This window comes from Phaethon aethereus (genome assembly GCF_964289735.1).
Source record: "Phaethon aethereus genome assembly, chromosome: 10".
Taxonomy (NCBI): Eukaryota; Metazoa; Chordata; class Aves; order Phaethontiformes; family Phaethontidae; genus Phaethon; species Phaethon aethereus.
Genome location: NC_138586.1, coordinates 19828403 through 19849596, shown reverse-complemented (window position 1 = coordinate 19849596; position 21194 = coordinate 19828403). Strand labels below are relative to the sequence as shown.

Here is a 21194-nt window from a genome sequence, read left to right as displayed (position 1 = left end):
GCAGATTCTATGAACAAATTGCCTCAATCCTTTCTTGGAGAGTACTTGTTTTGTCTTATTTCAGTATCTGTGAATTTAATGTCTAATGACAGATGTATTAGTTGGTAGAATGACCTAGGCATGTTTTAAAAATAGTAATGTGCCTAACAAAAGTTTTGATTTCAAAATCAACTGTTCATTTATCTCACTGCTTCATAAACATACGAAGTTGAACTCTTGTTCATAGCTTAATACCTTAATACACAAGAATCCTAACAATATGTTAAACCCTTCAAAATAGAGAAATATAAATTAAGTGTAAAAATCAAGGTGTAGGCTAAGTGTTTGTGTCAAAGTTAAAAATTGTTTAAGGAGTGTTTCAGTTAAATTTTTGGAGGTGTGTTTCCTTTTCTATGTTGATGGTCAGTTTCCCAGTGGGTGGCCATAAGTTAACTTACGTTTTTGCTGGATTTTAGGTTGTTTTATTTTAATAGTTTTGATTTGGTAGATCCAGTTGTTTATATCACATTTTTAGAACATGAAGGCTAAAATTCTCATTGAAGTATTCAGAGCGTGCTATCATCCCCAGAGGGTGCTTTCTTGCAACCGTTTTCCTAGTTCTAACCTGTATGTGGCTTAGAGATGCCGTCTTTGTTAGCAAGTGTCTCAAAGGAAGATTAATTCTGTGGGCATTGCGATGGTTCTTTTAACCTGAGGTTATTATCATGGTGGAGTAGTCATGAAGAATCTAGGGAAAGTTCTCAGTTCTTGTTTTCCACATTGACACCTTGGTAGTTGAGATTATGTTGGTTGCCCAAAAGCTGTCGATATTTTCCACTAAGGAAGGTCCAATTCCTGTGTGCATATTATGAAGTTTTATTGTACCACAAACAGTATGTGTACTGTTATTTGGAAACATCTGTTTTAGGGCAGTGATTGAATTAACCTCAGGAAAGAACTCTGAGTGGATCCAGACCTGGGATTTTCTCGTTTTAGGGATATAACTTATTAAATAGAAAGTCATGACGTTTATATGCTAGAACTTTCAATACACACAGATAGCATGAGATTTCTTTTCAAAATTGACTTTAGAGTCAAATTACTGCCTTACAGTAAGGAAATGTTTCTTCCTTTTTATCTTGCATTTGTTCTACTGATTCGGGTAAGTAGGAATCAGTAGCACTGGAGGAGGAAGACGATGACAAGTTGTCTTCCTGATAAATCCAGCACCAGAAAATACATTTTTGGTTTATCCCCTACATTCTCTGAGCAATGTGGTGAAAAGACTTTTATTTAATGCGTTTTAGAATTCGGTCTCTCAGAAGCTATTTTTAGTACTTACTGGCAGTCTCTACATCTCAGCAACTGTCTCTGATTTATTACTCTGAAATTGCAGTATTGTTTATTCCAATGTGTAGTGAAGTGGCATCTTGCACTTATGTATGTCATGTACTTTACAGTTTAATATGGTAGTTCCACTGTTACTTTATCTGAATAATGCAAAAGGATAAGTTTTCATTATTTAGAAAAGCATAGCTTCATTTCTTTCCAAAGCAAAAAAGATCCCGTGGTAGTTAAATGTCCCACACAAACTTTCTCTTCCTTTGAGTTTTACAAAACTGTGCAAAGAGTGGAAGTCTTGAGAAAGGCTTACTGTCATGTTCATTTCAGCAGTATTTGCAACAGGCCTACTATTCTTAAACTCTGTTTGTGAAGTCTGGGGAAGTCTGCTCAAAATGAAAGTAGTAAACTCTATGTTATTGGCTTTTTTCTCATTCTGTTATATTTTTGCTCACACAGATTGTGAATTTTCTGCATTAAGACTGTATGTTTTTTTAATGTCAAAGTTCAGAATGCAATCATAAATGCATATTTCACATTGCATGTGAAAGAACGTCCTTGTGATGTAAATCTAGAGAACGTTATCTTACTCGTTTATTTTCTTTGTGTTTTGGGATGCTACAGTCCCTGAAAAGGCGGGGGGGTGGGGCGGGGAGGAGGGCGGTGCGTGTGAGATACTCATGCCATATAGATGAAAATTTTGTCAAGATTTTTCCTGAAAATGCAAACCTAAAAGGAAGATACAATGGTTTTGCTCACAGCTGAACTTTAGTTTAAAAGGGCCTCAGATCAAATACGATAATCTTGCTGAATAACTTATTGGAAAAAGTACAGTATCAGAGGTTAGGATATGGATTTGTCTTAATGCAGATGCCATGTATTAAAGGAATCATGCACCTTTGAGGGTTTTGTGTGTGTATAGGAGGAAATGAGGTAATAACAATACATTAATTTAATGAACGTTGGTTTGCGAATACTTGTACTCGTCTAACAAATCCTGACAAAAGTTTCTGTCTATTTTATTTCTGCTTTAGGGTAAAGGAATTTTCAGAAACATCTCAGTTGTTTCTATTTTCTTACATACAAGTGGCAGTCGCTTTTAATCTCTTTCTGCCTGCTTTCTTTCTGTAGTGATCTGGTTATAGAGCAGGTAGTGAATAGGAGGGCATTACAGGTTCACACTCTTCCAACACCCAGTCAGCATTCATCTGAGAGCTCTAAAATGTGCGATTAGGAGCCTAAGATACCTTGTTTTGCTGTCCATGCAAAATGAAGTTGTGATTTAGGAGATGTTCTGCACAGCAATACAGAACTGTTAGCTGTTACCTCCAAAAAGAGTGATGCATTAGAGAATTACATCACTAAACAATATACTCATTTATTTCTCTTTCTTAGAGGTACTTTGTTCTGTTCCTGTTGCTATTCTCAACTAGGAAATTGAGCAAATACGTAACTGTCACATGTATATAATGCAAATATAAAAATTCACGTGTTGAATATATTGTTGCCTAATAAAAAACCTGATTTTTGTCTTCATTATATGTCTATAGTGTCATTCCAAACAGAGAATATACTGAAGTACAAGTTGGGTATCTGGAGCTTTATCTAGCTGTGGAAACATGGGAATTCAGAGCGAAGCTCAAACATATTTAATACCTTAATCTGAACACTCTCAGGTGTATTGAAAATGTAGTTTCCTGTTCAGTAGGATGTCTCAGAATATTTCTGAACTGTAAGGAGGAGATTAAGAGGGAGGTTACTTCCCCAATTGCCTTACCTGCAGCTATGGACATTTCTTTTGAGAAGAGTATCTCTAAATGAAAGAACTTTTGTTTATGGTGTAAAGATCTAAAATTTAGTTTAAAACATTGTCCTGCTTGCAGCCTGATTGGTAATTCAGAAGCGGCTGGGTCTTTCAAATGAACTACAAACCTTGGACAACAGACAAAGTGTCTCTGTACTTCAGTTTCCCATCTTTAAATAGTTGTACAACTGTTTATATAGCAGGAGTATTGTGGAGATAAATTCCTTAAAGTTTTGTGGTGCAGTTGTGTATTTTGCTGAAATATATAATTATATCTCTGCAGTACACTGTGCGAAACTATTCAAGTGACAGCCCAGTTCCTGCTGCCACTTTTTTGTAAGCAATTATCTTGGTAATTTTATATCATATTAACGCAGTAAAGTGCATACACCGTAACTCCTACCCTTGTTTGTAGAGGTATGTGAAGTGAACTTTTAATAAAAGTTTCTGGATTTTGTTTTCGTTTGAGTTTTGGTTTCATTTTTTAAAAGTTGTAAGCCATGGTTCAAAAGAGAAGATTGATTGGGGGGGGAGGTGTGTGGAGAAAAAGGGGAAAAAAAAAAGTTGAAACAGCATTTCACAGATCCAAGGATATGGTATGGGAAGAGAATTACTCTTGAAACCTGTTGCGGAGTTGAAAACATTATTACGGCACGATTTCAGCAGAGAGCAGTTAAGTGAGTGTATTGCTACTTTACAGCTCTCCATGTTCTCACCCTTGTAAAAGTAGTAGATTAAAAACATTAACACATTTTAGTACAGAGATTTGGGCTTGCTTTAAGTGTAGACTGGAGGAATTAAGGAAGCAAAAATATTAATAAGTAAATATATTAAAAATGCAGTATTTGCATCTCTAATCGTTTCTACTTCATGAAGGTGAACATGATCTAACAAATATGTTCTGAGAACTGGATGCCAAGAATTGAGGAGGATGCGAAAATACTCCGTTTTAGAAAAAATTATCTATCTATATCTAGCTGTCTTAGAAGATAAAGTTGACAATGTTCTGAATATGACAAGATTGAAAGGAACTCTTTGCAGAAAGGAACAAATAATCTGAAAGGATTAAGGAGGCTCAAGTGATGATGTTAGAACCGTTGCAGTCTTTTTGCAGTAACATTAAATTCAGATTTCCAAGGAAGTAATTTTGTGTTTAGGTATACTTCCTAGCCTTTTTTCCTTCAGAAAATCAGTATTAAATGCATTGATTGTCTGGTTCTTCATTCCATATTATACTTTTTACTGTTCTTTTCCAGCATGGAATTGTTCATTATTATTTTTATGTTCTATTGATCCTGACTATAGCATTTTGCTTTGTCTGCTTCATAGAGGATGAGTGAAGTTTTCTGTGTAGTTGTATATATGGAGAGGAAATCTTTGACAGCGCTTTACATTTGTAGAAGCTCTTTCATAATTGGAGGTGGAAAAATAGCATGTTATTATATAGATATTACTAATAAATGATGTCCTTAACTTTTATGTAGGGATGGAGCTAATTAGGATTCTGAATGCACAGAATTTACTTCAGGTTCATGCATGATTGGAAGCTTCCAAGTCCTCCTTTTACTATGGATTTGAACCTGTAAGTTCAGTTTATTCAGAGCTAAGCTTTGGCTTGCTTGAAAGGAAACCAATGTGAAACTGTGTGAGACTAACAGAAAACTATGAAATGAACAAAACTCATAGGAATCTTGACCTACAAATTGAAAGTCTGTAGCTGTATTGACAAAGAGTTAGTATTTGAAATATGTAAGCAACTTTGCATCTGCTGAGTTTTGCATTATAATAAAACCTTCTTACCTTGTAATTTTATCTTTTGAGGTACTGTCACTCAGTTCATAAAGTAACTGGATTAATAACACGTATTTCAAGTAAATTTAGGTTGTAAGCTGTGCGATGTGGTGAGGGTGACTGCAGTCTTTAAGGAGGACAGCTGTCCAACAAATTTTAATCTTCTAGAATGCATGAACACATTAATTGCACACTGTGTAAGTAATAGAAGACAAGGGACTGTTATTAGAGCTACAACACTCACGATATTACAGACCTGAGTGTACTAACATGTGCCTCTTACAGAAATTTACATACATTATTGCCTATTGTGTAGAATATTTTCTGCTTAAGGCTTTAGCTTGGCTTTGGGAATTCACATTTTCACATTCAAAGTATCATCATGGAAAGAAAAATGCAACTTGAATTTTCAGCTCTTATTAAAAATGCTGTCCACTGTATAACTGTTGTCCAGTTTTCTGTGTTAGGAATTGAAATTGTGCTACTATATTCTCTTTCCTAGCATATCACTACAGCTATAGAGCAGTTCCATATGTCTTGTCAAAAACAGACAAGGAGACAGTGGCTGGGACCTATCTTGTAATTTTGCGGGAGACCTGCAAAGGTTTCCTGTGTTGCCATGTCTGAAATAACTAGCAATTAGGAAACAGATGCATTATCTTCTGGACTTTCTGGAAAGATTTTAGGGTCCTTTGGACACAAGACTGAATTTCAGCCAAAGGTTTTATTATTAAGTAATAACTTTAATGAATTACTGAATTGCTTCCTAATGGGAAGCTGATTTTTTTTTTCTTTGTCTTAACATTTTGTTCATTTTATTTCTTAGTATTGCTGTATTTAGCCTGCTAGAATTTAGTCACTCTAAATCTGCTTATTTTAGTTTTTAGGCATAGTAAGATTTTTAGAAATAATTAAACTAGCTGATTTCAAGAGGATTGTTGACATGTAATTAATAGGTGTGCACTTCTGGCTTGTTGCCAATATTCATTGAGATGAGTTACCGGAGGACATTAGTAAAAGTTCATTATATGCATGTTGTCTAGGCCTTGACTTTTATTTAAGATTCCATTGAACAAAAGGCATACATCCTATAGTGTTTGTAATTGACAGTGCATAAAGATAAGTATTAATAAAATGTATAGGTTGAAGTTGTAGACAGAAAACAGTGAGCTGTCTTTATTCCTGTGTTTTTCTCTAAAAGTTCAGAATACTCTTCTTGAATGAAGATTAAGGATGGTGTTGAGCTATTCTTTGTCGGTTATCAATTCATAGTTACCATATACAATTATATAATTTGTAATGTTTTAAGAAATAACCACTAATAGTGTCTTAATTTCAGAGTACTATGTATCTCAAGCAGTCATTTTTATATGGTTATTTAGCACAACATTCTTTCTCTTCCCTATTTCTTTGAGAAATTACTACATTCTATCAACTCACTGGTCTGCAAGTGTAAGTTCATGAGATGTTTTGGACAAAACAGTCCATGCCACTGTTATCAGTATTAGCCAGAACCTGCTCTTTTTTCCCATGCCTCTTAACAATGAAGCCCATGTTACAATTTGTGGCCTGAAAGAACATTCATTACAACGTCCAGGTAGTCAATACCCCAAGGTTTTAATAAAATACTGTGACAAGATACTGTGATACTGCAATATATATGTCTAGAGGCAAGTTATGTGTAGACTTTAGGTGCTTTTCGTCACATGCAGTCCTGTCCATAATACTGGAAGCTTTTCTAGCTTATCACTTCAAGTGTCTATGTGTCTTTTGTTTTTGTATTTATTAATCTACCTAAATGTTACAATTTTTTAAAACCTCTCTAATTTTTTATTTACATGACAGCCCAAAACAGCTCCGAAAAGGACATTTGGATCCATTACAAACGATCAGGTAAATATACGATAGGGAGTGTTCAACAAGAATACCAGTTTTATTATTTCAGAGACTACTGTGTGCATGAACCAACTGAAAAGGATGTTACGAAAATTGAATAAGGTAACAAGAGTTGCTTATTGCCCTGATAAAGAATCCTGTGATCAGGGCCAGAGCCTCTTAAAGCTAATCCTGTCTCTGAGATGGGCATAACCTTGTTTTGCCTCAAATAGCTGGGTTACATTGCTTAAACTGTCTTCTGAGTTTTAAAAAGTCAACCTTTTTTTTTATTTCTCACTGCGATCCCTCTGTAGTGGTGAAGATGGTAGTATAGCAGGTATTTTTTTAAGTCAGTCATTTTAATGGCGAAAGGTACTATATAAATGTTAATTATCTGTTGCGCTTTTACTATGGACTCATATCCTTCCTAGTGTGAACGAAACCTTCAGATCACTGGGATAATGTGGTGACTGAGGTACAGTTCAGTCAAAATAACAATCTGACCCTAATGGAAATTTCCACTTCACTGAGGTTTTAATGATGATAGAGCCATTTACTTCAACATCAGGAAGAGAACCACAAGAATTTAATCCTGAAGGTTTTTCTTCATGTTTCTCTCAGGATTTTGCTCGTAGGGAGAGAATTAGATATTTATAATCTTAAAAATATGATTCTTGACTGTTTCATCTTTTTTTCAAGCGTTTATAATGGGAGAACTGTCTGTTCTTAGAAAATGCATTTGTTAAAATGCAGCACAATGTCACACCTAACCTTATCTCTTAAAGAACATGAAACAGGCTTCCTTGAATTAGGAGAAAGTACAATTTTATGGAATTCTTTTTTGTTGTTGTTGTTTAAAAAGATGTATAAACCTGTAGCAAATGGCAAGAAATACTCTTGGATAATATTTTTCCATAGATAGTTTCTCAAATGTTAATTACTAACTTTGAAGAGAACTTTGCATTTTTTTCTGTTTTTCCAGTAGTTGACTGCTGTGATGGGGGTCTGAAGTTCTTTTTTTTATATTAAACTCATATGTGATAATGAAAGATATTTTCCTCATACTTGATAGTTAAAGAAAAGCAGAAATGGGTATGCATATGTATAGCTGCATGTATTCAAAGTCTATATAAAGTGTTTGTTGTAGTTGTGGGATCTAATGACAGAATAATCAGTGCCCATCTGTCAACTTGTGTACAAATAAAAAAGTAAAAGATAGCTGACAGGTTGGGTTTTTTTTTCCCCCTCTAGCTTCTGTTACTTTCTTTTCTGGAAGTCTATGTTAAAATATAGAATATATAATTCATCATTTCTCAGTAATTAAGAAATTTATTGTAAATAACTGCTAGCCAGATTGAAGGTGAAGAAGAAACTCGCACTCCACCGCCTTGAGATCAGCAGAAAATTACCATTCTAAAATCTAACCTAATTGGTTAAAAATATATATTTTGGTTTAGAAATTATTTGCAAGGCTTATATTTTCACATACCTTCTACTAAAGAAGCCAAAGCTGTATGTTTTATTGTTTCAAAATTTGTTCCATTTCACTTTAGACTATCTCTAGTTGCAGCTTAATGTTGTCACAAATACTATGCAAGTGGCACAGTAATTTTTGAAATGTGGATGAATAGTTCTTTTCCATGAAATAAATCATTATTAATGTAGGATCAATTTCTGTCTTTGAGAAAGCAAATCAGTGAAAGCTTACAGAGGATCAGGCCTATAAATGTATTCACTTAATTGTGGGTAGCTAGATACAGGGAATATAAATCTTCTACAAGTAATGAGAAATAAGCAACTTTGACCTCTGGGAACATTTTCTTTCCATTTGGTCTGAAGTGTCTCAGATCAGTTTAGAACACACACATGGGTAAAGGTGCACAATAAACAGAGGCTGAACACAGTAGTTCATTGTTACAAGTATGACGCATAAAAAGAAAATCCTAATTAGTCAGCATCTTCATTGATGCCTTCTTTTTTTGGTCATCCTATACATTCGACTTTAGTGATCTGTGTTCTAGCTTTGCCCTTATGGAAGTAAACTGCCTTTACCTCCTTTCTTCCTCTGAAGAGTGAGAGATGTGAGAAAAGGATAATTGTGATATTCTTAATCCCTGCTTGTCTGAAGAGACGGCAGAAGAGAGAATCTAGTTCTAGATTCCAATCTTTATTTTAGCAGATTAATTAGTCAACACTACTGTTTTAAAAGAAGCTATGTTTGTGTGATATATGTAGCATTTCTTCACAATTCCAGGGGTGTTAGGTGTTCAACAACCCCATGAAAAAATTCATTCCTTTCAAATTGATCTCTCAGTTTTGTGGTATTTTTTGAAATGAAAATAGATCTTCTTTTCTCACTGGCATTGTAGCTTTCACTACAAATATAAAATATGTAGTGATGAAGAAAGGAATAGCTTTAATGAGTTTTTAAATATATTTCTAATAAACTGTTACAACTTCATTTTGTCTGTAGCATCCATCAAATGCCTGTAGTACGCCCCTTTTCAATGATGGTGTTGGTTATGCTTATGTTTTCAAATCATGCCCAGAGTTGCTCCATGAGCAGAGAAACTTTCAAAAAAGTTTCAAGCAAAAAAGAATCTTCCTTGTTTTCCTCGAAACTGAATACTGGTTTAGGTCTTCTGGTGTATGCATACTGTTTGCCATTGGATGTGGCTGAACTTTGGCTTCATTCCTCTTTTCAACACTTACTCATATAATAGAGAAAGCAAATTACATCTGTCCAGGAATTAATAACTTTTCTTTATAAATAGAGAAAGTGGTTAAAAGACTAAAACACACCACCACCCCCTCCAAGCCCCTCTGCCTTTTTTTTTTTTTCCTAAGGTACTCGTTTCTTCCCATGTTTGCTCTGAAGCTTTCTTAGGGCCCCAGAGCTTAAAGCAAAATCAGGTATTGCAAAATAAAGGTAAATATATAAAAGTATGTTCCTGTATACAGTGTATATATAAAAATATATAATCCATGACAATTTCAGAAAGATAATGAGATGTTTATTTAAATATACTGTCATGCTCAAGTATGTTCTTTCTGTGTCTTGTAGGGTCAAAATGTATTTGGTCTTGATATAATTGAGACACCTGAGGGAGATAAGTGGCCTCAACTGATTGTCCAACAGATCCTGGATAGGGAGCAGAAAGATACCTATGTGATGAAAATTAAAGTTGAAGATGGTGGAAGCCCTCCAAGATCTAGCACTGCCATCCTGCAAGTCACAGTGACTGATGTGAACGATAATCGCCCAGTCTTCAAAGAGAACGACATTGAAGTTAGTGTTCCAGAAAATGCTCCAGTGGGCACCTCTGTTTCTCAGCTCCACGCCACTGATGCAGATCTGGGCTCAAATGCACAAATCCACTTCTATTTTAGCAATCAGATCTCCAGTTTGGCCAAAAGGTTGTTTGCCATTGATAACACCACTGGCCTCATCACTATAAGAGAACCACTGGACAGGGAAGAATCTCCTGTACACAAATTAACTGTTTTGGCAAGTGATGGCAGTTCAACTCCATCAAGAGCAACAGTGACTGTTAATGTCACAGATATTAATGACAATGTCCCATCAATAGACACAAGATACATCATCAATCCAGTGAATGGGACAGTGCTTTTGTCTGAGAAGGCTCCCCTTAATACAAAAATTGCATTGATAACTGTAATGGACAAGGATGCTGATCTGAATGGAAAAGTTACTTGTTTTACAGACCATGATGTCCCTTTTAGGCTAAAGCCAGTGTTTGATAATCAGTTTCTCCTGGAGACAGCCACATTTCTAGATTATGAAGCCACACGGGAATACGCCATTAAAATAGTGGCTTCAGATTCAGGGAAACCTCCCCTAAACCAGTCTGCAATGCTCCTGATCAAAATTAAAGATGAAAATGACAATGCCCCAGTTTTTACACAGCCTATCATAGGTCTTTCCATCCCTGAAAACAATGCTCCGGGTACTCAGCTAACCAAGATAAGTGCTACGGATGCTGACAGTGGGCGCAATGCTGAGATCAGCTATATCCTGGGTTCTGATGCACCCCCTATTTTCAACCTTGACCGCCGTACAGGCATTCTGACAGCAGTGAGAAAGCTGGACAGAGAAAAGCAAGACAGGTATTCCTTCACTGTGCTGGCTAAGGATAATGGGATGCCACCCTTGCAGACCAATGCTACCGTGACAGTGTCGGTCCTGGACCAGAACGATAACAGCCCTGCTTTCACACATAATGAATATAATTTCTATGTGCCAGAAAACTTACCCATGTATGGCACAGTGGGGCTTATCACAGTTACAGATGCTGACTCTGGAGAGAATGCTGCGGTCACTCTCTCTATATTAAATGGTAGAGATAATTTCATTATAGACCCACTTACTGGTGTAATAAGACCTAATATTACCTTTGATAGGGAACACCAAGGGTCATATACTTTCCAGGTGAAAGCTGTGGATGGAGGAAGACTGCAGCGTTCCTCAACTGCCAAAGTGACCATCAATGTTGTTGATGTAAATGACAACAGGCCTGTTTTTGTTATTCCTTCATCTAATTATTCCTATGAGTTGATTCCAACATCAGCCAGTCCAGGGTCTGTAGTTACTAAAGTCTTTGCAGTTGATAATGACACAGGAATGAATGCAGAGCTCCGCTATAGCATCATAGGTGGGAACTCAAGGGGCTTGTTTACAATTGACCAATTAACAGGCAATATTACTTTGAAAGAGAAGGTAATTACATCAGATCATGGTTTGCACAGACTGGTGATAAAAGTCAATGACCTAGGACAGCCGGAGTCCCTTTATACCATAGCTCTTGTGCATTTGTTTGTGAATGAGACAGTCACCAACAGTTCCTACGTACAAGAGCTAGTGCGCAGGAATATGGAAACTCCAGTTGGACAGAATGTTGGGGATGGTGAGATAACCCCACAAACCAATGATTATGTCAAGATCATCATTGCCATTATTGCAGGCACTATGACAGTTATTCTGGTAATTTTTGTTACTGCTTTAGTACGGTGCCGCCAGACACCTAGGCACAAGGTTGTCCAAAAAAACAAGCAGAGTGGTGAATGGGTTTCCCCAAACCAAGAGAATAGGCAGATCAAGAAAAAGAAGAAGAAGAAGAAGCGCTCTCCAAAAAGTCTCCTCCTCAACTTTGTGACTATTGAAGAATCTAAGCCTGATGATCCTGGCCATGAGCACATAAATGGCACTTTAGACATTCCTGTAGAGCTAGAAGAACAGACTATGGGAAAATATAACTGGGCCACCACACCAACCACATTTAAGCCCGATAGCCCAGACTTAGCAAAGCACTACAAGTCTGCTTCTCCGCAGCCTACCTTTCAAATTAAACCTGAGACTCCTGTACCCCCCAAGAAGCACCACGTCATTCAGGAACTGCCTCTAGATAACACCTTTGTGGTGGGCTGTGACTCGCTCTCCAAATGCTCATCAAGCAGCTCGGACCCTTACAGTGTTTCTGAATGCAGCTGTCAAGGAGGCTTCAAGACCCCAGGCCCCATACACACCAGACAGGTAATGGAAATTTTAAGGTGCTCTCTTTCTCCTTCGCTTCTTACTTTGCCATTCTCATAACTCCAGCTCTTAAGCACTGTAGAATACCTTTTTCTGCAAGGATTAAAATTTTGGAAGGTCATGTTTGATCGGGGCATTGAAAAGTACACAATTTGAGATTCATCAGCGTTAAGGGAGAAAATGAAAATAACGTGACTGTTGGCTGTAAGGAAATTGAATTCTTGCATTGGCGGGTGTTGCTGACTGCAGATGGCAGTATGGCACTTCCCGCTTTACTGCGGTACCTACTGTGGCTCTGTAAGGCAGAGAGGGGTTATGGTACGGTCCTCTGTAGTATTGTATGCTCAAGAATTGAAGTAATCTGGGCCAGGTGGAAAGCAATAAAGCTTTACAGGATCTGATGAGTGGTTCTTAATATTAATGGAGTCTGGAATTGCAACCTTCATTTGGGCATAGCTTTACATCCAGGTCTCTCAAAAGCAGGCAAGGATTTCCCTCTGAGAGTTTCAGTGCCATTTTCAGACTAGAACCATACCAGACTACTTAAATCTGGTGGAATGACACAGTCAACAGGCAAAGTTAGGGAAAAATTACAAGCATTAGTATAATTGCTCTCACATATTTGCTGCTGTGCCTGATAAACCAGGTATTCGCTTCTCAGAAATTCAGCACAGCAAAGGAAATGTCTAAAGAATCCTCAGCTTAAAATTAAAAATAAAATGAGAGCCAAAGTATCTTTTATTCTTCAAGACCCTACAGAATTCTTTAAGTCACTGGAAATTGAATCTAATGTCTATCCATATTCTGGAAAATTTCATTAATAATAAGGCTTTGATGATTGTTTACTTCTCTTTCTTCACAAATATGACAAAGTTTGCAGTGAAAATAGTTTTCTAGTTAAGCTTTAAGTGGTCAAGGAAATAATGATTAAACAAACAAATAATTATTGATACTATATTTCTTATTATATTCAATAGATAATATAATATATTGCTCAGGAACAGATCCTCAGCATGAGTAAGTCTGTTAGACTTTTTGCTCCAGCTGAGGTTTTGAATTTTTTCTATGGACTTTGTTTTATTACCACTATGGTGATAACAAAATGTGCCTAAAAGAAGCTCCTCATTCAAAGTAGTCCTCATATTTTTGAAAACTGCAGTATGGGTTGTTTGTTTTATTCTGTTTTATTCCCCTTACCAACACAAATCTGTACGGTAGTCCATATCACTGCACTTTATATTATAAACTTTCATCTTTTTCTGAGATGCATTAACGGAAAAAATTCAAGAGAAAAAAAAGAATTTATTATTTCTAAGACATGACAATAAAGAAAATTATATAGCTTTTTGAGTGTTGAGTATTTTCTACTAAGGATATTTCAGTGTGTTAAGTTAAATTACACATTAGAAAAGCTTCTTGCTAATTTGTTCATCTGTTTGAACTCTCATAACTCTGAGGAGGGTGGTGCTGTTTTCAGCATTTCTGTAGGCCTGATCTAAGTGATTTTTCAATTGAGGTCTGCTACAGTTCCTCTGAGCTGAAAAGGTTCTTCCATTGTCTGCTCAAATACATGTTGTCATGCAGTAATGCTGCTAACAAAGAAAGCAAACTCATGACTCTCTAGGTTTTTACTAACATAGTTCTTCCATCAGAAGGGGCTTTTAAAATAGAGTGAAAAGCAGTTCTGTTCTACAAAAGTTGGTTGGGGAAAAGAGCATTTGCTTTTACTTGTATCTTAAAGGTCAATGACAGGTGCTAATTGTTTGGGAGAGCAGTATAGAACTGTTTTTCTTTTTTTTTTTTTTAAATACTTGTTACCTGATATTAGTTTACCTTCCTGTAGTTGTACCTGAAATCAGTATGATGCACTGAGTATATCAAAAAGAGATTAATGTTACCATTTGTACTGATTTTGTTAACTCTACAGTTATCCTTCTTTTAGGTTTATTTTTCTCTATGAAAGTGATCACATTGGAGAAAGTATAACTACTCACTGTCAATGGCGTTTTACACTAATTTGAAAACAACATTTACCTTTAAACATGTGAATACACATTTGTATTACTTACGTAAATAAAATACAAATAATTTCATAAATGCATTTATTTACATAAATTGGTCAAGAAAGATCATTAGAGTTAAATCTTTTGGACCATGATCACAAAGGCAGAATCGTATTTAATGCTAAGTAAAACCAAGCAAAGTATTTCTTAAACGTCAACAGATCTTTTAAAGGTTAGTCTTAATCCTATACAGGTTTTGTATATTCTAGTCTGTATAGTTTTATCTCCTGTGGGGCTCTAGAAGTTGGCTCAGGACAGACTAACTTAGAGTTGTCGCTGTTAGACGGTGAAGAAATGAAACAAACTGAAATAAGCTGCTGCCACAGTGCTGCAGATGTCATGCTGTCCCGCCATCCTCCAGCCTTGGAGACTAACGGGATGTTTGTGGTTAATGATGCATTTATGTTGTGCACTCTCTGAATTTTCCGAAAACTGTAAGACAGCCTGGAGCATTGGAGGGTAATAAGTTCAGCTAAAAAGGGATTTCTGCTAGTTTGAAACATGAAAATAATGCCTAATGTGAGAAAAAATATTTTATCACTAAAAATTACTGTAATGCATCCCTTTTACAAGCCAAAAGCACTCTGAATGAGACTAAAGAAGATCACATTCACTATGGAGATATCTCTTCGGTTTCTAATGGGTGCTGATATCAATAGGCCACACATCTCACTGTGCTTAGTTTTGTCCATGCAAGACTGTCTACTCAGATATTTGAAATAATAGTCAAAGCTAAAAATACATGTTTTCCTTGGAAGCTCTAAATTTTATGTATGTCTGAGTGATATTGATTCAGGTCTTTAGTGAACGGAAATTGTCTTTGCTTTACTGCTAATTTTGTCCAAGTGATCTATAAAATGACTGAAAGTCATTCTAACAGTTGTACTGAAAAAGCATGCAAGAGAAGATTGGAAGGTTTTTCTACTGTAAAACCAAAATATCTCTTCAGTGGTCATGTGGGCAAATAACAGCAATGCAACAGCAGAAATTTTTCTGGAGAAGAAATCAGAGGCTTCTGAAGCAGCTGAGGACACGTTGAATCATGAACTACAGGAAGTTGAAGAGGGGAAAAGTATGGTCATAATGTGATCTCCCGTAAGAGAGAGATGATGCTTCTGTTGTACATGAGAAAGGGCAAAGGAGAGAGATATTATTTCGAAGTTACACAGTAGGAATTAATAAATACTCGTGACAGTAGAGCTTCAGAATAGCATGCTTTCTTTTGGGATGTAGTAGAGATAATCCTTTTAAAGAAGTTTTACCAAGTGATAAATTGTGAAGGGGCTTCTTATTCCTAATAAGAATTTTCAAACTAGTATATCTGGAGGCTAATAAAATCAAACTGACTTTCAGCATCATCAGATTTTCATTGTTTTGGCAGTTATGGGCCTCGTAGAAAGATGCATTTCTTTGGTAGAAGAACATACAGCACCTTTGAAGTTTATCTGTCTGCAAGATTCGTATAAGCTCAATTGCTTTTGACATTTACCTTAGTGAGTGCAGAGTGAGAGTAGACTATGTGAAGTATTCCATACTGACACAAATCTTCTAATTCTTTTTTGCACTTCTGTTGGAATCATGAAAAGAAAGGATAGGTTCTTCCAGTCTAGTCTTCATATAGTATGTAACACAATTTTAAAATCTGAAATCTTTACTCAAGTACTTTAAACAACATTCAGACAATTCAAATGCCTGTCTTTGTATCAAACTGTCTATTCAAAACATGCATAATTATAGAGTACAATGTTATCTCTCGTAGCTTGGTTCAAAGAAGCTACTACCAGAAAGGTTTGTTAGAACTTCCCATGCATCCTCCTCCTTGTCCCCTTCTTTTAATTAATGCTACTTGAGAAATTCTTATTTTTGTTTGAAAATAGTATAATCCGTACTATAAGAATGGTAGATATCTTTGAGAATAAACACCTAGTCAGTCAGGAAGGCTCATGTGACCTTTTGTATTGTCATTTTAAACTTAAGAACAAGTTTTATCTGACTTTGTGTTAGTGAAGAAGTATGAGTGTTCATGAAAGCAGCACTGGAGGACTTGGTTCAGTTTCAGTCCACCTCTTCCACTGATAGAGCTGGAAGGTGCAATCATGCTCTGGATCTACGATTACATACTTTTTGGTGGTTCTCCCTGCCTCTCAGTGGACTCTGGTCTGTATATTAATGTAGCACCACTGCTGGTACACTACACCATCTTTGGGAAGTTGTTGGGGGAGAGAACAGGTGTGCAGATTGATTTTTCTCATATTTACTAATGCACATCTTTGTTAGTTGGTTTTAGTTGCCAGGATTATATTATCTGTGAACATATCCATACTTCTGAATAGAAATTTGAGATGATGGTGGTGTCTGCTGAACTTGTTTATCAGAAACTGACTGGAGATAGACATTTTATTCCTTGTAGAAATCTGAGTGGGAAGTAGAGCTCATTTAAAATCCATTGCCTTTTTGGAGCCCTACTGTCTCAGTAGTGACTGCATCTCAGTAGTGACTGCTTAGACCTGCTTACAGTTATGGTATATTTAGTTTTGTGATTCTGATTTGAAATGTGATGAAATGTTATAGCTTCTTACTCACTATGAGAACAGTGTGCTTAGGATGTGAATTGAAAGGATATTGCACCGTTCCTGAAACTTTCAGGAACAAAATTTCCTGAGCTCTGCAAACTCACCTTATATGTAAATCTTTAGTTGCAGGATTTATTGTTTTGTCTAATAACAGTAAGACTTGTGAGTTTAATCTAGTATACTGCAATCATCGGTACACAGTGCTGATGCTTCTGGTATGTAAAAGGGTATAGAGATAACACTGGTACTTTGCATTGACAGATATAGAGTAAATGACAAAGACGACTTTCATCTAAATATCAACTAAATAGCTGTTGGTATAAGCACATCCTAAAAGCCATTTCAAAATTGATTACTATGATTCTAAATATTCTTGTTATTTTTCACTTTATTTTTTGGCTGGTAATTTTGCTTGTAGTTCTGATCTGCTGCCATATATCACAGAATCACAGAATTAAGTGCATTTTGGCTTCATTTTTCAGTGGGATAACTGAAAAGTTTACTCTTTTCTCTGTGTGATCCAACTTTGTTTTTTTAAATGACCTGTAACTATAAAGCATTGACAATAATGAAGTCTCATTTAACTGTGGTTTAATTTTCACACTTCTTTCTTTTCCTATTTTCTCCTAGAAGGTATTGCACTCAATAATCTGCAGTTGATAGCAATTTCCTGACCAGTGAGTGGCTAGTGTCTTGGTGACTGTGGTATTGATAGCGCTTTCTTTCCTGTGAAATAATTTATCTGAATGGCTTAATTTATGTGAGTTTTTAGGACACTAACTCTGTTGATGATAAATATAGATTAACAGTGCAAAATAACTCTTCAAGTAAAAATATTTTATGCTCTTAGAAATTATGTTCTTGATGGAAGCCTGCTAAAACCCTGTAGAACATGTTCTAGGTAGTAGGGTAGTATCCTGATAGCTATCATCTTGCAACAGTGCTTGGGGTTTTGAGCTGATAAAGCGAACCTAGGATTACATGTATAGAAGCCACTTACGGGCTCCTTCTGTTTCAGCATTTTTGCTATGTGTATATAGATGTGTGCAGATCTCTGCTTGTGTGTAGAAACCTGAAAGCACACACACATCAAAAATGGTTGGTTGCTTAGAATTGCAATAGTCCGGTACTTCTCAAACCATACAGTGACAGAGGTGGTAGAAATTTGGAAACAAACTTTACAATATATGGGGAAAATTATGCAGGAAAGGGCTTTTCTCATGCTGTTTCTCTGTTTGCCAGCTCTGAACGTCATCGCATCTGGTGTTATATACTGAAGTCGTACGTGTACACAATGATGTTAAGCCAGCAAACATGAAAACAAGGAAACAGCACGAGAAAGCCCTTTGTCCTGTCTCTGATTGCCGAAGAAATTTATCGCCTGATCTCCAGAGGGGTTTGGAAGTGACGATGAACTGTTCAAGCTGCCCTACTGCAAGGTATCAAGGGCAAGAATTTTTTAAAAAGAAAAGACAAAGAAATTTTAGTACATTGTGCTATAGTGTTCTATAACATAGTTTTGCTAAGAAAAAAGTAGTGTGACCCATCCTTCTTCACAGTTGGCGATTATGGTAACTCTATTTTGCTTGTCATCATCTTCTTGTCTCAGACTTTTTCCTTATTTATTTTAGTTGAAACAATTAAGAATTTTGTTTCTATAAATATATTAAAAGGGAGCAATAAATTGTATTCATACATTAAAAAGAGAATGTAAAGTTCTTTATACTCCCTGCATTTAAAGGAAAAACAAATTAATTTTTGTCACTTGTAGCACCATTATACATGTTAAGAATTAAGTGTTATTTATATCTATTCCATAATATTTTTAATGATGTTATTGCTGCTATGGATCATAAATAGAATTGATCAAATCACTGCTTTCTCATTTTATAGGCACAATAGTAGTAGTGAAAAATTAGTACTTCCTTCTTTCTTATCCACAACACTTTGTAATAAATGATCACCTCTTAAATAACTAGAAAGTGTTCACTTAACTTTTAAAAATAAAATTTAATTTGCATTTTGCTTGCTGAGATCTAGATAATGTCTGTGTAACAGGTGCCATACATTTAACCTTCTGAAGTACTTTTATTTTAAAAAAAAATAGTAGTCATAAATCCAGTGGCTTGCTTTTCAGTGTGATAAAATAGGAAATAGCATACATACTTTTTTCACTGTTAGCCAGCACATGGGGGAAAAAAGCCTACTTCTGTTTTTTTCCCCAAACTATTTCTCTACATAGTTAACTTTTTAAAAAAAAACCTAAATTTTTTACATTACAATTTGTTATTTAGCACGGGTTGTTTAAAAAAATTGACTATCATAGCTTCATTTGCAGGTTGTTTGCAAGTTCTTGTATATTGCCTCACATTTTAAGAAGTAGTGCTTAATATGTATCATCTAAAATATTAGAATTTCATATGCAATGCAAAATCTCTTAGGAAGCAAAGGAGTATAAAGAACCCTGTTTTCTGCACTTACATGGAGACATGTAATATTAGTTTGCTAGAATAAAATGAAATACAGACACTGCTTTTAACTGGGTTGTATACAGTATATATAACTTTCTTTTAAAGAAAAAATTATTAATGGTTCATGAATTAGACTACAACATGGAATTCTTACACATTACTGTATGTTTGATGTAAAGGTATTTATAGGCTTGTACTTAATATTCACGTTGCCTCAGTTCTTGGACTGCAGAATGTCTACCATGACTGTTGCCTATAGTTTCCTCCACATTTGCTATGTGGCTCTTTTAAAAATGTGTATTTGGCTATTTGGTCTGTAAAATAAATTCTATTAATAATTAAGTATGTATTGTAATTTAGCATATTGTATTGCATAATTATAGCTATGACTGTTACAGAAATTTTTTCATTTCTAATAATGAAATAATTTTCTTGGGAAGAAGTTAATGTGTCTGTAAGATAGTTTTGCTATTCCTATTTATCATACCCTTGCAGCATTTATGCTTCAAACTAAAACACCACCACTTTCAGTGGTTAGACATACAGTAATGCTATTTACTGACTCAATGCCATGATTCAGCCAGTTGCTTTGGGTTGAAAGTTCACTCCTGACATAATAAGGAATTTATTCAAGAAGTATTGTTTACTGTAACAAAGATTGGTCCTGCCTGTTGCTGTTACAATTGTTTGCCTAAATGCTTCGTAGGTGGGTGATGGGAAGCATTCAAAGATACTTGTTAAAGAGTAATAACCCTTTGGCCCAGTAGAGTTGTTTGTCAGGAAGGTGGTAGGATTTCAGAGACTTTCCGATTCTGTTTTTTCTTTGCTTTTTTGGATCTTTGGATTTCTGTTCTCCTGATGATTAGGTTGGATTTCCTTGATGAGAAAACTCATATACATAAAATTAATGTTTGATTAAGAAAAGCACCATACAATTTGAATGCTTACATTGAAACTTTTTTTTTTAATTGAGTGATAGTTGAGACACTGGACTAGGTTAATCAAATCTATCCTAACTTCAAGCATGTAACTTAGTCATCTCAAGGGGATGTGTAGTTGCCCTCAGTTTCTCCTCTGGTAGTGAAAAGGCATAGATATACTATAGCAGTTTATTTTGATTTTGGGACTGCATGCCCTCTAGAAAGTGCCTACTTTCTTACACTGAGTATGAAGAGAACCTTTGCTAAGTACCTTTGTAATTTAAATGTGCTTGCAGAGAAGAATATTTTTCATGAGATTCCTAGGTCTTTTGCTTTTAACCTAGCTGAAGGTTTACCTTCTTCCTAGTATTTCACTGCTCATATCATCCTAGTCTATCACTAAATAGTTTTAGAAAAAATCTAGGATGATTTCAAATTTTAAGAAGTTAAAGGTATGAAATAAAAGGTATGTCAAGTGATTGGCTTATTCGTCCAAATCAGTAATCTCTCTCTTCTAGTTCTCTCATGGGTCAGCATAGCCAAATACAATAACACTGCAAATGCACTAAGGGAAGAGCCAGAAACCTCTTTAGTGGTTCAGTTTCATATGTTTCCTCTGTTTCGATTTCTGTTTTCTTATTTTTTAAAAAGTGATACTTACATGCAATTCTTTCATTGACTGGCATAAGGCATATTCAGAGAGCTCATTTCCTTCTGATGGCTAAGTAGGTTCTTGAAAGTCTCATGAAAGCCTAATGTGTACTGATCAAATGTGAATGTGTGACGAATATCAATTTCTACACTTCTCAATGATGTGGAGGAATGG

The 21194-nt window shown here is 35.6% G+C and overlaps 1 protein-coding gene across 1 annotated transcript in view; it reads left to right on the top strand.

The window, feature by feature from the left end:
• Positions 1 to 21194, top strand: part of PCDH11X (protocadherin 11 X-linked) — a gene marked incomplete at its 3' end in the record, with an annotated part of 455558 nt that overhangs the window by 16798 nt on the left and 417566 nt on the right. The window contains exons 2-3 of the mRNA XM_082004273.1: positions 6761 to 6808; positions 9855 to 12341. Coding sequence (XP_081860399.1) covers positions 6761 to 6808; positions 9855 to 12341 — 2535 coding nt within the window. The remainder of the gene's footprint in view (positions 1 to 6760; positions 6809 to 9854; positions 12342 to 21194) is intronic.